Genomic DNA, 17,415 nt, shown 5'->3' with positions numbered 1-17,415 from the left:
GGCAGTTTGGTTCCCACTTTTTTAATATACTTTCCTTGCCCTTGTCTGTAATGGTTGCTGAGGCAACAATACCTCTGACCTCAGCAACACAGCTGTGTTGTGATAAGTGTGATAAACAGATTCTTGGCTGCCTCACGAGAGGACACATACACGCCTTCAGTGTGGCGTAGGTTGCTAAGGTAACCAGCTTGCTACCCGCGCTGAAATTGTCGGCTTCCATAATGTGTGCTCTAAAGGTGCGAACAAACTTGTCAGCTCTGATCTGAAAGGGCTCTGTTACTGGGATTACACTTGTTTCACTCTCTGTGTATTCTATAATAAACTGAAGTGTAAGCTTTTTTTAACCTTTACATCAAAGCCCTTGAGAGGGATAAAAAGACAGAGCATGTGACAGATCAAGCAATTCTTTATATACACTAGTTATTTCTACAGCCAAACGTGGCATCTGTGCAGAGGAAGAAAGAAAAAAAGAAAGACAGGATATAAAGAAGTGTGAAATAAACAGAAGAAATGAAGGAGAGAGAAAAAAGTGAGAAGGTGTAAGCAGAGGGGAGGGAAAAAGAGACCGTGAGATAGCTGGGCATGCAAATTTGAACATAAAGAAGAGGGAATGTACTGTTTTGTTACAAAAAAGGAAACATTTTGCACTAAAATGATTTTAGTATTTCCAAATTTTAAAAAAGGAAGGGGTGAGGTACACAATGCTAAAAAATATGAAGAAGCTTGTAGTGTAAATAAATTTCAAATGATTTCACTAATCAGGACTTCAGGCACACAACAAATGAAAACAAAGACAATGACTGAAGATGGCTAACATCCTGATGGCTACTATGTAGCACAGTGCTGAGCACAAGTGAAGATAATGACGAGCAGACCCCTGCCATGGAAGTTTGAGAAAAAAGAGACTGAGGTAACAGGCCAGTGCAGATAACTCTCATACTGATCAATTTAACAAGAGATCCCTTCTGCCCCTTGAGTACCCACAGTTTAGTTCATTGCTTTCTTTTCAGACAGCTGGTTAGCATTTTTCTCTTTCCACATGGAAAAGGACATATGATCGGTCAATGTAAACGTAAGCTGGCCAAGTGGAAAAACACTAATGACAGATGGACAATGCCATAAAATAAGTAAATATGTTTACCCACTACAGAGAAAACCTGTTGTCCATCTGTACAAACCAACATGAAGTACAGTTTTGGTGACCCTACCTCCTTAAAGGTAGAGAAATTAATTCAGAGAAGGGGAAAATGATAACACTCATCAGCAGCAATACACAGACTGGGAAACTAGTATGGCTTTGTGCCATTGAGGGGTGGGAAGGGGGTAACACAGCAAAAATACTAATTATTTGAAGGCACTCAGCAGAGTGTAGGTGACAGTACCTTTCAGCAGAAAAAGATGACCTGCAAGAACAAGAAGGCACAGTATAAGGAGACAGGATGGGTATCTCAGGGAAAACATTGAAAACTTGCTCACAAGCAGAGATGAAAGGAACTGTTCCAGAAGAGACTATGTGGTCAGTAAAGGTGAGGTGTTACAGCTATCTCAGTGCTTGTATGCATCTCTAGCGGCCCAGCTTTGAGAAATGGTATTTTATGTAGGCACCCACTATAACAGCACATCCTCAAAATCTTCTCAGTCAGTAGGGTCTTCAAAAAAACATTTTAGCACAAAATGGTGCTCACGGGCACAGTCTTCCAAACCTGCCTCTTCAGGAGGCCTCTCCTCCTCTTTGCTGTCCTACTGAAGAAGCAGTAGTGCCTATAGGCGCCCTACTGAAATGTCGCCACTCAAAATGCCAAGTGCCGAAAAGCCGAAAAAAAGACTGTAAACACAGGAGAACAGTGAATCTAAAAAAATCACTCTTCTCCTTAAAACTTCTTTTTTTGGGGGGGGGGCAAGCCCCCCACCTCTTGAACTTATATACACCAACTCTGAGATCATGATACCTCAGAGAAAAGGGAATAATTTGAGGAATGGCATCTCAGACTTAGTATGTGCAAGTCCATTTTTTAGGCCATTCAGTCTCAGTATTTCAGGACTCTTTCTAGCAATTCCCAAAGTTTCAAATGGTTACCTTAAATAAGGGGGCACCTCCCAGCCACTTATTTTGTGCCAGACAAAACATTTAATGAATAAATGCCAAGGCAGATGTGTACCGGCTCATGAAGAAAAGTTGGTCACTTTGATGAAATACACCCAGTCTTGAGTGAAGGTGACAGACAGCTTTCTTGCTGATTTAGACAGTACTGAGCATCTGATTTCATAACTGGCATCTGTGTAACTAGAAGTCTTTCTAAACCTTCTCAGTTGAAGGGCAATGTATAGTAAATAAACAATGATTACTACTCCCCATAAGAAGGACAGTAATTGCCCTTAAGAAATCTTTGAACAGCTACCAAAGACTCCTTTGAGATGAACTTATGAACTTCAGACCAAACAGCTGAAGAGCAGTGATTTCACTAAGAAACCTTTAAAGCAGTTGCCTAAAGCCAGTACACCCACTGAACAGTATGTATGACCAACAGCAGTGAAGCAGTGACAGCGCTTCCCAATTAGGGATGAGAGTTTCTGATGCAGCAGAATCTCCTAGGCAGGTCAACATGCTCTTGTTGGAAATTAATTTACACTGCTTATGCGACTCTGAAGATGCAGTTAAAAAATACAGTTTTGTACCTACCATAAATGTAGATGTTCGAGTGTATACCATGCTGCAGTCATCACACTTGGGTTATCCTGCCGTCAGGCGGTCCCGCAGTCGGCCCGAATTCCAAAGTCTTGGTCTGGCGTCGGTTGCTGTCGCTTCTTCCCTGACGTCAGAGCACAGGCCATTTTCTTCAGTTTTTCTTGCCTCAGATGTCAGGTGCCCCTAATAGATAGGCAAAAAGTATATATATATATATATATATATATATATATATATATATATATATATATATATACCTACATATAACTATATTGAAAAATAAAACAAAACCCTTAGGCACAAGCAAATACACCACAGAGGTAGTATAGAAAAGAGTGGTAGAGATAAGTTCAGCTAGTTCAGAGGGGATGGAGGGAGGGTACCCTGGACTGCAGCAGGGTATACACTCAAACATCTACATTTATGGTAGATACAAAACTGTACTATGTTCATCGTGTTACCCTGCTGCAGTCATCACACGTGGGTAGAATCCCAAAGCTAAGGATGGGAGGTGGAGTCAAACAGGTTTAGAGGAGGCTAGAAGGCCCTGCAAAACTTGCAGTGGTGAAGCCAGCTCTAGTCTTAGAGTAAAGTGGTAAGTGGTAATGTTTAGTGAAGTTGTGTACTGAACTCCAAGTTGCAGCTTCCAGAATATCCTTGGTTGGCACCCCCCTGAGGAAGGCTGTAGATGTAGCTGCTGCCTTGGTAGAATGGGGCCTTATGGTAGCAGGAAATGGTTTTCCACGGTGGTTGTAGCAAAAACGTATGCAATGTCCTATCCATTTGGAAATGGTCTGTTTTGAGATAGCCTTTCTTTGTGATGCTGTAGCATAGGATACAAAAAGCTGGTCAGATTTTCTGAAAACCTTAGTTTTATCCAAGTAGTAACGTAGCTGACTGTGAATGTCCAAGAAATGCAGGAGTCTTTCTCTTTTGTTCTGTGGATTTGGAAAGAAGGTGGGTAAGTGGATGGTTTGATTTAGAGCCACACTGGATACCACCTTTGGCATAAAGGAAGGGTTAGTTCGTAGAGAAACTCTGTCTTGATGAAAAATGAGGAAAGGCTCTACTGCCATTAGTGCCTGAAGCTCCGAAACTCTTCTAGCTGAAGTGATTGCTAGCAGCAGGGCAGTCTTCCATGATATAAACTTTAAGTCAGCTAAGAAAGCTGGCTCAAAAGGAGGTAGCGTGAGTTTTTCCAGAACAAAGTTAAGGTCCCAAGTAGGTGTTGGTGCTCTCCTGGGAGGCCTAATATTTTTGGCCCCTCTGAGAAACTGCCTTAGGAGTGGATGTGAAAATAAGGGAGGATCTGTGTTGTAGTGAGCAGAAACAGCTGAGGGATGGATTTTAATAGATGAGAAAGCCCTTTGTGTAACATCTCAGTTAAATATTGCAAAATCTGAGGTATGTCAGGCTGAAGGGTATTTTGGCCTTTAGCTTGGTTCCAGACGCAAAACCTTTTCCATTTGTCTGAGTAGGCTTTCCTGGTGCTGGGCCTCCTGGCCTCCAGAATAACTTCCATAATAGCTTGTGAGAGAGGAGCTGGCTGGTTGCTTATGTGATTTGCCATGCAGCCAAGTTTAAGGTTTTGAGCTGGCTGTGTAGAATCTGATTGTCTTGCTGTGTGAGCAGGTGGGTAATTTGTGGCAGGATCCATGGTGGGCCCTGGGCCATATTCCTTAATAGTGGGTACCAGTGCTGGCGTGGCCAGTCTGGAGCAATGAGTATCATTTGGGGTCTCTCCATCCTGACTTTCAGTAGCACCTTTGTGAGTAGGGTAGTGGGGGAAAGGCATATACTGTTAGCATTTTCCAACTGAATGAGAGTGCGTCCACTTTCCAAGCTTGATGGCGAAAAGTCCTTGTGCAAAACTTTGTTAGCTGATAGTTTTGAGGGCTGGCAAACAGGTCTATGTCTGGGAGCCCCCATTTTTGAACTATCATTGCGAATACTTGTGGATCCAGTTTCCACTCGTGGGGATCCATGATGTTTCTGCTTAGGTCGTCTGCCAATGTATTCTTTTTTCCTGGCAGGAATTGAGCTTGTAATTGAACTTGGTAAGCCAGTGCTGTGTTCCACAAGGTCATTGCTTGCCTGCATAGAGGGTAGGAGTGTGTACCCCCTTGTTTGTTTATGTACCACATTACTGTGGTGTTGTCTGTCCTTATGATAAGCTGTCCTGGATGTAAGAGGTCCTTGAAGGCTGTCAGAGCATTCTGTACAGCTAGCATTTCTTTTTGATTGATGTGCTGATTCCTTTGATCTGCTGTCTATATGCCTTGAACGCACTGTCCTGCCATGTGTGCCCCCCAGGCATAGTCCGATGCATCTGTTGTCATAGTTTGCCTGGCTGGGGGTAGGGTGAAAGGCTGACCCTTGTTGAGGTGACATGCCTGTGACCACCATAGAAACTCCTGTTGAAGGCAGGGAATGAGAGTTATCATTGTTTCCAAGCTGTGGCTGTGTTGAGTCCATACGCTTTTTAGGTACCATTGTAATTTCCTCATATGCAGTTTTGCACATGATATTAGTAGTATGCAAGATGCCATGAAGTCCAAGGCCTGCAGAATTTTTCTTGCAGGGAGTTGTGTCTTTGTTGCCATTGCTCTGAAGTATTGAGTTAATTGCAGTTGTTTGTCTGGCGTCAGATAAGCCATCTGGGCCGTTGTATTCAAGCTGGCACCCAGGAATGTCATATTTTGTGAGGGCACTAGTTTTGATTTCTTTTCGTTTACTGTGTACCCTAGGCAACTTAGAAGATGTTTTACAAAAGCCAGGTGTTGTAAGAGAATGTCCTTGCTTTCTGCTTGGATGAGACAGTCGTCCAGGTATGGGTATATTTGAATTCCTCTTTGTCTGCAGTATGCAATTACTGGTGCCAGGCATTTTGTGAAGACCCTGGGCGCAGTAGATAAGCCAAAGGGCAGTGCAGAGAATTGGTAATGGGTTGAACCTGCAATAAAACGGAGGTATCTTCTGCAATTTTGTCTGATAGGGACATGCAGGTATGCCTCCTTGAGGTCCAACGTTACTAGCCAAGCTTTCTTGCCCAACATGGGAAGAGGCTGCTGTAGTGTTAGCATCTTGAATTTGGGTACTTGCAAGAAGGTGTTTAAAATTGAAAGGTCCAGAATGGGTCTCCAAGCATTGTCCTTTCTGGGGACTAGAAAGAGCCTTGAGTAAAATCATTGGCCTTGCTCCTGTGTAGGTACCAGTTGAATGGCTCTCATGTCCATGAGAGCTGTAATTTGTTTTTATGCCTCTGCCCATTGATTTTGTGGCAGGTTTTGCACTCCTTTTATCCTTGGCAAGGTGTGGAAATGGAATCTGTATCCGTGTGAGATAATGTCTAGGACCCATTTGTCCTTTGTGACAATGTGCCAGTTGTCTGCAAAAAGTGCTAATTTTCCTCCCAAGGGAGATGCCAAGAGAGTTTTGCTTGGCAGTTTGAGGTTTAAGTCATTGTGTTTGCCTTCTAGTGGCTTGGGACCTGTCTTCTCCTCCCTTCTGTGTTGTAGTGCCCCATTGGCGAGGTTTGTAAGGGATTTGTACTTGTCCTCTGTCCCTTGGGCGCCTGTATTTACCCCTCTGTATTCTGTCAGAAGCTGGAAAGAACCAATTTTTTGTTGGCCAATTTCTGCTGAAGCGAGGGGGCTGTACCTGTAAGAAATCTTTGACCGTCTGCATAGATTTTGCCTTATCCTCCATTTTCTTTAAAACCTCCTCTGCTTTAACCCCAAATAAGACATCCTGCTGTAAGGGTGCATCCAGTAACTTTGCTTTAACATGATCAGGCAGAGATTGTTCCTTTAACCAAGCATGCCTACGTATAACAGACCCAGTAACAGCTGCTCTAGAGGAAGCTTCCAAGGCATCAAAACCACATTGTAAAGTATGTTTGCCCACCTGTTCAGCTGCATGCAACAGATCTTGTATTTCCTTGAATTCAGACTGTTGAGGGTGCGTGCCCATCTTTTGTTTTATTTGAGACATTAGGAATTGCTGGTATTTAAGCATGTGAAATTGACAGTTTAGTGCTCTCATAGCTAGAGTAGTTGAGATATAAACCTTCTTCCCCCACCTATCTAGTCCTCTGGAGTCCCTTTCTGAGGGTACAGGATTTTTAGCCATAGGAGCCTTAGCCCCTTTGGGACCCTGGGAGATTGTCTCTAGATCAGCAGCAGGGCTTTTGTAAAGGAATTTGTGTGAGTCAGGCACTCTATATTATCTATCTGGTTTGGCTGGAGCAGGAGGCAGAGAATCTGGATTTAGACTAGATTCTAAGAAGATATCATCCACAATGTCCAAAACTGGGGGGATAGCAAGTGGTCTGTGCTGGGGGAGTAAAAGAAACTCTCGGAGCCTTTTCTTTGAGTTGGAGTAGTCCTGACCTTCCCAGTGGAAATGTTCCCTCATGGTGTGTAAGGTTTCCCCAAAGGAATAATCTTCAGGGGGAGAAGCTGAGGGAATGGAGTCTTCAGCATCAGAATCTTCATAAGGAGGAAAGGAGTAATCCTGTTCCTCAGAGGAGCCTGAGGAAACAGACACTTGATCAGAGGAGGCATAATCCTCCTCTTGTCTAGGCCTTTTGTCGCGGGGGGGATTGGAAACCCCTGATCAAAGAAATCAAATCTTCAGCCATTTTAAACATCTGTTTCTTAGGCATAGGGCCTTGACCTGGAGACTGAAGTGTACGCTTTTTTGGTTTTAGAGAAGTCTTAAGCTTAGCATAAGATTTTATGGTGAGGGTAGTCAGTCTGAAAACACCTTCAGAAACCGAAGGTGTTTCTACAGCACCGGCTTCCCCTACTGCAATGTCGTCGGTAGGGCCTAAGGAAAATGGCTGCGTCGGCCTAGAACTCTCTGCTGGGGGATCTGAAGCGGTCGCGGTCTGGGGATCCAATTCAGCGGTAGCCAGGGGCTGCGTAGGCGCCTCACTGAAAACCGGAGAACTGGCGACCGGCCCAGCCGAGACCTCGGAGTCTGGCTTGGATCTAGGCTGCCTGTCTTTATCCTTGTGTTTTTTATGAATGCCGGTAGTCGGTTGCTCTGACGGCATACTGTAATTAAATTTTCTACCAAAGTAGTGTCGTGCGAAATCAAAGCGTCGCTTTATAGTTCGCTTATTGAACCTAGCACAAAACCGACAACCAGTGACGTCATGGTCTGGGCCTAGGTAAGGTATACAAAAAGAATGAAAGTCCTTATGAGGTATTTGCTTCCCACAAGAAATGCAATTGTTAACTTTTTCTGACATCGGACTGAGGCAAGAAAAGGTTCCCCAACGGGGTACTTAGCTTCGGACTGAAACTCGATTCGAAAATCTCAGGTGTCGGCCGACCGGCACTTGCGAACTGCTTCTGCTTCAGGCACCACGCGGCAAGAAAGACTGAAGAAAATGGCGTTGGATGCCTCTGATATACCCCTGGCGCTCTGACGTCAGGGAAGAAGTGACAGCAACCGACGCCAGACCAAGACTTTGGAATTCGGGCCGACTGTGGGACCGCCTGACGGCAGGATAACCCAAGTGTGATGACTGCAGCAGGGTAACACGATGAACATCTAAATATTTCATCATTCCCCCCAAATCTTCTATTTGATTTTATCTGTAAAGAATACAAGAAGGTGTATCATCTGGATTGGAGTGACTTCTGACGCCACCTATCATGAGTAATCAGTATTATATCACCTTCTGGAGGGATTCTATCCCTTTTTTCAGAGCAATGTATGATCCTCTCCTTTCATTTAGGTAGGATGGCCAGAACGCATACAAAGGCAATCAACCACAAAATATCCAGTAAAAATAGTAACAAACTCAACAAATTTATCACTGAGTGTCTCTCTCTCTCTCTCTCTCTCTCTCTCTCTCTCACATGTACAACAGACTTTCTCTGTCTTTAAAACAATGCCAGTCCCATCAGTTTTAAAACAGACTTCAGGAGGCATATGCATGAAATGCATCCGATAACAATTATTAGGGTTCTTTAACGCCTTAGAATATAACCTTTTTTGCAATCAAGGAGCCTATGTATACGTACCACTCAGAATACACCACCACCTAAATGTGCAGCTAAAACTTTTTCCTGAGAATTTTGTCTTGGCATGGTGTTTGGAATGCAGCTTCCAGGAAATTTCACATCTGAACTCTGCCACGTTAGAAATCATTTTGATAATGGAAGGGTTGAAGGGGAAGACAGAAAGAGCCAGCAACATGACAAGGACAGGAAAGAGAAAAGAGAAGAACGAATAAAAATGGCACAGAGCTTTATTAAAACACAAAGAAATTATGGTGCCAAACTTATCTGGCAACCATAGTGTCAAACGGAAGTAATGAGGTGTATATGGAAGCCAGTGAAGGATTTGGACATGCTGCACTAAGAAAAACAGAATGCAACAAGACAGAATCTATGATAAGATGTCACGAGTACTCTCCTGAAAAGCAAATAAAAAGGCTAATTCTTACAAGTTGCTGCACTAAGTTACGTATCAGTTCAAAAATTCCTGGTGTGCAATGTAATTGAGAGTGAGTGAAGGGGTTGCAAAGCTATACCTTGTCAGGCAGGGGATTCTGAAGATGTGCACTAAATAGCATTTACTGTGCCTACATTTTTTAACAAGGGAATTACTGGTTGTGAAGTTATTTGATTTTCATCTAGATTTTCACCATAGGGACAGCTGTATAAATGTAAGCTAAAGCAACAGCAAAATGTGAAAAGGTTCACAAACTTATTTCTCAGTGTTTATTGAGTAAAAACACTTACATAAATGTGTAAAGAACAATATGTAACACTTAACTTACAGGTTGTAAACAATGACGCAGCAAAGTATAACAGCGCTTTCTGAGGTTTTGTGAAATTGAATACACCAGCTGTGTGTTTACCACTTGTTAATGCTCCAGAATCGCTGTTTTTGCTTCACTGTTTATTTTATATAAAATAACAGAAATCGCTCTTTTCAGCACTATTAACGTCTGGCAACTATGCCCATTGGTATGGCACTTCCTATCTTAATGCTGGAGAGCGATACCCTACAATTCACTCTTCACCCGGTGTACGTACAAATGTCCACAGTTACAATGAGGTGACTGCTATGGCACAATACACTTATTACGCAAACTTAACCGATTTGGTAGCACATGTCCAAGACAAGTCTGTCATCAGAGAGTCTATGTATTGTACTTCACTGTGCTCATCTCTCCTTTGTTAGCTCTTTCTTTTTTTGGTAGCAGCCACAAAGGATTACAGTCACCAAAGTAAAAGACATTAGTGCATTCCTAATGATGATGATGATGACGATGACGACGAGGTCCAAGCTGTATGTGCTTCCCTTAAGATTTGTGCCACGAATGTGGAAAGGAGTGCACCGCACCAGAAAACAGACTACATATCACAGCATCACTACCTGCTGTGCCCTCCTGCTGCTAAGGCACCCATTTAATATAAAGGAGATTTACAAACAGTGAGCACCCTAATGCAGACTCCAAGCTCCTGGGCTGGGTGTCACACCACACAACATGCAATCCCTCTAAGAAATTGATGAAATAGGTCTGAAACAAACGTATCGAGACCCAGCTTCACATACTGATGTGTAAAGGGATTGTGCCCAAACACAAAACAACTGGTAGGCACTCGCTAGTTTATGTTAGTATTTTACTATAAAATTATTACTCTGGTTAAAATTGAGTGCATTAGGGAGAAATGACATCTATAAGCTGTTAAAGTTAGGCAAATGTAGTAGCGAGTACTGTAGTATAGATTAGTACAGTTCCCTTTGTTCTCATTGTCATAAACTTTACTGCTGATTATCAGAAAATTTTTATATTTTTAAAATGTGAACTACAGCCAAAATCACCAATGACTGTCCCTTGTGAGGCCATCACTGACCCTGTGAGCCCACTAATCCGCAACCGTTTAATGGCATTTGCTGGTTGCTTACCTAAGGACTACCCAAACTTACACTGCTGACCAAAAACGTATCTGCACTCACTGTCTGTGCAAATGAACAAAAGCAGTAGATATTCTCACATTAGCCAGCTCTGTTATAATCACTACTGACTGACTTACTAAGTTTCATAGAATGAAAGAAATGGGCATCTGTGCCATTGGTGCACTCTGCTCACATTTGATGTCCAGTGAGTCAATGAATCAGATGCTACTCCTGTGACCACATAATGACAGAGATGATATATACTCACAAATATATTTTTTAGTGATCCAGTACACAGGAAGTAGAAATTTATACATTTACTTATTGTACACCTGATTCAAGCCAATATGCTTCCTACAGCTAATTCCTTACTGGCAATGACGTGGTGACGCCTCATTACACTGAAGGTTGTCTGAAGGCTGTACAAAACGTACTACAGATAAACAAGGATTCTGATGGCTTCAGAATATAGACGTGTTCTGGTGCAAAGACAACAGCAAAAAAAAAAAGAAATTAAATAAGCCTTTTTAATTAAAAAAGAGTTGTAGGAGATTAGAAAAGTACATCCCCACAAGTTCACATTTTCACAGACTTAAAACACGTGCATTTCAGAGTCCACGTGTGTTCACCACTCTCTTTGTGCAAATTCCCCTAAAAATTGACACAAACGTAGCTCTAAGGGGTGATTCACATAGGTCTTTCAACAGAAAATCATTTTTGAGCAACACTGTTAGCATCGTCTTGCTGACAACGTCCCTGGAGAAAGCAGGGCAGCTTCATACTTTGTAATAAATATTTGCTGGGCTCTGCGGTGGCATTTCTTGTACTATATACACTGGGTGCCCATAGTCACCACTAACCTTTTCATAGTGGGGGCAAAAGGCACTGTCGGCAGTCCTGAGTGGAATGATGATGTCACTGGGTTCTGATCCATTGTTGTTGCCACTTCCACGTTTTGGGCTGGTGAGGGTACTTAGAGACAGTGGTGGGTGATGGGTGTCACTATGTTTAGAATGACGCTTCCGGTAACATACAATCACCACTATCACAATGACTAGCAGCAGGAAAACTGCTCCTCCTACAGCTCCGGCAATGATTGGGATATAGGATTGTGGAACAGGACCATTTTCTCCTGGCCTGCTAGTGGTAGAGTTTCCAGAAAAGTCTCCTGGGGAAGAAAAGAAAATTGTTAGATACAGCAAGCACTTAAACGATAGATTATATAAAAATTCCATTAATACTCAGAGCACACTATCAGCATGAGACGAATATACTCAAGTAGCAACAGGTTCAAACACAGAACCAAGTAAAGTTGACATGGCTGAATAAAGAACCCAAAACCCAAAACATATTCTTGTTCACAGTGTCATCATCAGTTTAAAGGCCTTCCTTCAGATGACTTATCTTTGCCCCTTCCCCCACCACTGTGTGACAAAATTTCCAGCAGAAATTAGGATATAATAAACTTTGGAGTGGTTTTCTAACCCACATATCCCATACAGTAATCACTTTTCCCTCTTTTTTTTTTTAAATTAAACTCTCTTCCTTCTGTATCACTAAGCTTGGATACTACATCTCAGGCACCTTTGTATGACATAGGATGTTCTATAACAAGGACCCTGCTTTTGGCAATAAAATAAAAAACAAATATTTTGCACTGTCTGAGAGAAAGGTGTGTTCTGTAATCTCACATTTAGTAAGAAATGTCCACTCAGAGTACATAAAAAGGTGGCAACCTTAGTGACATGTAGGGTTACCACCTATCCTTATTTTTTGCAGCACAGTCTCAACTTGGACACTTGTGTCCTTTTAAATATTTGTTTGGTAAATGAAGGGCTCCAACACAGACCTGAAATAAAATATTTTCTAACTTGTCCTTTAAATACTGAAGATAAATGACACTTTATTTGGAAACAAAAAACAAACAAAAAAACAAAAAAAACAGTAAAATAAGAAACCACAACAAGTGGATGCAGGTAGGTTATGCAGATTCCACACAGAAGGACCCCTCTAGCTGAGAACTCCACAGAGAAAGGAGTGCTGTGAGGCAGCATAGCCAAGCTCCATGGCACTGTGCCACACCTTCTCAAACAGTGACCTTAGCATTGATAAGTTGAGAGCTAAAGCATGTGCCATTGATACAGAAGTTTTATCCATCACTGTACCTCATACAACGTGGGTTTGATCAGCAGCCCTCTTAGTCTAATCATACAATGATCAGCTCCCCTAACCTGGGGGGGGGGTTCCCACTGCATTAGTGTTCTCTGCTGAGGAGCATAGGCTAGCCCTGAACATTTGTCATTGTCATTGCTCTCTGATGATGGCACAAGTAAGCTGGTCATAAAATGTGTCCCAGTGCTAAATGACTAGCTTAGTTTCATAAGTGTATACTGGGCTAACAACCAGTGGGGCTTTTTTAAGCCTACCCATATATTCCAAATCTCTGACAAGTTCTGGTACCTTTTGTAGTATAAGCACGGGTTGGGAGATGAAACATTTAAAAGCAGCGGCCTGGGAGATGATCCATTTACATGCTGCCTGTATCCATTAGAGACACAGATGCTATGATGTATCCTTCTGTTATACAGCCAATTGAAGTTGTGATTCCACCAGGGTAGCTTGTTTTACCAGTTCTGTACTTAATCCTTCTGGTAACAGCTGCCTCCATGCAGCTATTAACCTGCTTGTATTGGGCTTCTGTGAACAGTTCTGCATAGGCAGTAGTGTTCTCAGGGTTGGGGGAGTAGCTTGAAAATTGGCCAGGTTATCACTAAAATGTATGAAGATAGTAGCGTTAGAGTAGCTCCTGAACACTCCAAGGTTACCTGGGGTTTCAGGTTTTACTTTTACTTCAAAGGATACTGTTCTGTGGTCTGACCTCACCAAAGAGGACATTACACTAGGGGTTGTGCAATGCTTACCAATACTAGTGAAGACCATATCCAGGATGTGCTGATTCCCTGGTTAGCGTATTGCCAATCTGGTCCAGGGAATTTTTGTTTACAAAGTCCAGGAATCTCTATGCCTGCACATTTACTGTCATACATGACTCCCAGTTAATAGTACAGAAATTAAACTCGCTCAAGAATACAGTACTGGGTTGGATGGTGAGTGTTTCTAGTAAGCTTAAACACGTTACGAGTTTCCTGGGCCATAGAGGGGGGTGTATAGCTTGCAAGGAACTGGTGGGATTTTGTCTAAAGTGATTTCAACATGGAAAATCTCAAGTTCATCGTCCCGTTTGACCAGCCATGAGGTACACTTATTTTTGATGTAAAATCATGACACCTCCAACATTATTCCCTGCCTGTGTAGTAGCATGCAATGCATGCTTCCGAGCACAGTGTAGCCACAGGAGTGCAACATTCAAGAAAAATTCTGATCTCATTCTGGATTATGACTGCCTGGTCACAAGACTCTTTCACTTTCAACCAGTACATAACATGAAGCACTGATAAGGCAACTCCCCCCCCCATTACATGATGCTGGATGCTTAAGATCAGAAGGATGATGGCTATAAATGGTTCTTGTGATGGTGACCAGGAGATGGTAGATGGCTGACAGGCAGAAAAGGCAAAAAGTGACATTAAAAATGAAGAGTAACCTTGTCCTTTGTACTGCATACACGTAGCTCATCTTGTAAAATCTTGTAAAATCTCGTGTTTCAGCAAAACAGGTGCCATTTTACATATCTGAGATGGCAGTAACCCCAACAAGTCAGGATATAACATTGTTGCTTGGTTTACCATTTTGAACCGGCTGTTATGCCGCCTTGAAGAACACAAATCTATCACTCTTTTAATCGCTAATGAAAACTCAGAATGAGTGTTCAAACAAACACTGCAACTGCATCTCAGTGAAACAGAGGAAATCCCAGGACTCTGCGTACTGAACAGAACAGGTTTTTCCTTACCACGGTATAAAAATGTGTTCAACCTTCTAATGTTCTTAGAAGGCAGTATTGTGGCTTCATAGGTCTTCACTGTGCTGCTTCTCATTATTAATGTGATAATGCATTCACTGTGCGGCTTCTCACTATTAATGTGATAATGCATTCATACCCGCAACTCCCTCTCTCACTGTGCTGCTTCTCACTATTAATGTGATAATACATTCATACCCGCAGCTCCCTCTCTCACTGTGCTGCTTCTCACTATTAATGTGATAATGCATTCATACCCGCAGCTCCCTCTCTCACTGTGCTGCTTCTCACTATTAATGTGATAATGCATTCATACCCGCAGCTCCCTCTCTCACTGTGCTGCTTCTCACTATTAATGTGATAATGCATTCATACCCACAGCTCCCTCTCTCACTGTGCTGCTTCTCACTATTAATGTGATAATGCATTCATACCCGCAGCTCCCTATCTCACTGTGCTGCCTCGCATTATTAATGTGATAATGCATTCATACCTGTCTCACTGTGCTGCTTCTCACTATTAATGTGATAATGCATTCATACCCGCAGCTCCCTCTCTCACTGTGCTGCTTCTCACTATTAATGTGATAATGCATTCATAGCAGCAGCTCCCTCTCTCACTGTGCTTCTTCGCATTATTAATGTGATAATGCATTCACACCCGCAGCTCCCTCTCTCACTGTGCTGCTTCTCACTATTAATGTGATAATGCATTCATACCCACAGCTCCCTCTCTCACTGTGCTGCTTCTCACTTAATGTGATAATGCATTCATAGCAGCAGCTCCCTCTCTCACTGTGCTTCTTCACATTATTAATGTGATAATGCATTCACACCCGCAGCTCCCTCTCTCACTGTGCTGCTTCTCACTATTAATGTGACAATGCATTCATACCCGCAGCTCCCTCTCTCACTGTGCTGCTTCTCACTATTAATGTGATAATGCATTCATACCCGTAGCACCCTCTCTCCTGGAATTCTGTTCTTTCTCTGATAAGAAAATGTCTCCAATCCTGACAATATCTTGGCACTGCACTTTACTGCATTCAGTGCTTCTCAGCTTCTACCTGTTCCGAGAACCTAAGTTAACACACTTATTCTGTCTCCCACACTGCTACTGTACCTTGTCTTCTACTCATATGACTACACTTCAGTAGTCAGTTTTCCATTTGAATATACTCACTTCTCCTGGCACTCTACTCTGGTTTACTTCACTATATACTCCCATCTTTTATACCATCTCTATATACTCTCCTATAGCCTGAATTCTTACCCTTCAAAGGCTGATATTTCACAGGTTATGCGGAATGACTCATCATGATTATCTCACATCCTCTTTTATTTACACTTTGTTAACCAGATAAGTCCCACCAGGCCAGTGGCCTTTTTTTCAAAGAAGACAAAAAGTGGTATCCACAGGGACTAGGAGAAATTTGGTCAGGACAATCATGAAATTCCCTGATTTTTCTGATAAGCACAGTGGGATCTATTACACCTACCTGAGCTACGTCAAACTCTAGACATTTTAGGTATGATATTGTGTATTTTACTTAAGGGAAATGCAATGGTTTATTATATACCCATATCAAATATATTGTGACACTTTTCTTAACTCCCATAAGTTTATACTTACAACACTGTACTCCATCAGTGGTTACAATCACTGTCATAACGCCTAACCTTCTAAGTCTTTTCTTTGCTCTATACCTTTAGCTTCCCCCTTTCCGAAACTCTTTCCCCTCTTATAGCCTACACTTCTAGCTCCCCACTATACACTCTTCTCACTTCTTCACTCCTCACCCCACTATCTCTATCACTAATCACTTCTCACTCAATACCTACATACACATCTTATCACATAAGATCCCCTCCCACTTTAATGCTACCCCTCCACTACAAATCTTCCTTCCCAATATCTAAATTATAACTGTGCCATTATGCTAAGTGTCCTGAAAGGCTATTTTAAGCCTAGCTAATAACCTAATGTCAGAATCAAACCCTGTATTTTGTGTTTATAAGATGAAGACCTTAACCATCATGCTAAACCCACCATCCTATTAACTATCTTTCTTCTCTGTTCTTACTCCCACCTCTTCTCTATACTCACTTTCTCCATACCACCCTTCTACCTACCACCTCTTGACATCCTTAATCAACTTTTATGCACAATTCCATGTCTGCCATGCCTGAAATACTATAATGTTAAGTTGTCAATCTCGCCTTCATTCTTGCTTGATGGGTTCGGAGCCGATCCCTCGGCTCCGACTCGGCACTTGCTAAGCTCGAGAGTCTCTTTCACCAGCTCGAGGCAGCCCCATATCCCATGATGCAAGGCAGTAAATACCCAGATCTCGTTTGCCGCTTCGCTTAGGAGGTCTTCTTTTTACCAGCTCCTGGTAAGTTGTTCACTTTTGTGATTTAAGCCCCTTTTTTAGTCAAAAAAAACTCTTTTATTGATAGTTTAAGTTATATTCTACCCTTTCTGACAGAATTTTCCTGTCTCCTTTAATTTTTTGTTAGTCAATTTTTCCCTATCCCATCCCTGTTAGGGTGTGTGTGTGTTGGATTTTATAGAATACCTTTTTGGTATTTTGTGTAAGTTAATTTAGACTGGTGTTGTGTGTGTGTGTTGTGTTCTCAACACTATGTCTAAGGAGAGGGTCTCGGGTTTTAAGAAGTGTGACTCGTGCTGTCAGAAGATGTCTCTGACAGGCGGTCACACTTCTTGCCTGTATTGTCTGGGCCTCTTCACCTGCAGGACTCCTGTGCTATTTGTCACTCCTTCAGCCAGAGAGTCCTGCAGGAGAGACAATAAGTTGATTCTTAGGGGCCTTCTTAAGCGGAGGGCTCTCTGGCTAAGTCGGCTCCACCAAAATCAACTA

The 17,415-nt window shown here is 42.4% G+C and overlaps 1 protein-coding gene across 2 annotated transcripts in view; it reads right to left on the bottom strand.

The window, feature by feature from the left end:
• Window positions 1-9,412: 9,412 nt before the first annotated feature.
• LOC122806691 (ephrin-B2-like) overlaps window positions 9,413-17,415 on the bottom strand; it is a 988,190-nt gene continuing 980,187 nt past the window's right edge. For both annotated transcript variants that reach the window (XM_044077322.1, XM_044077323.1), the window contains one exon: window positions 9,413-11,780. In XM_044077322.1, the coding sequence (XP_043933257.1) occupies window positions 11,389-11,780 (392 nt within the window). In that variant the 3' untranslated portion in view covers window positions 9,413-11,388. The remainder of the gene's footprint in view (window positions 11,781-17,415) is intronic.

Source organism: Protopterus annectens, chromosome 7.part0, assembly GCF_019279795.1.
Source record: "Protopterus annectens isolate FY-2018-M chromosome 7.part0, PAN1.0, whole genome shotgun sequence".
NCBI lineage: Eukaryota > Metazoa > Chordata > Ceratodontiformes > Protopteridae > Protopterus > Protopterus annectens.
This window is presented reverse-complemented; position numbering and strand designations above follow the sequence as displayed.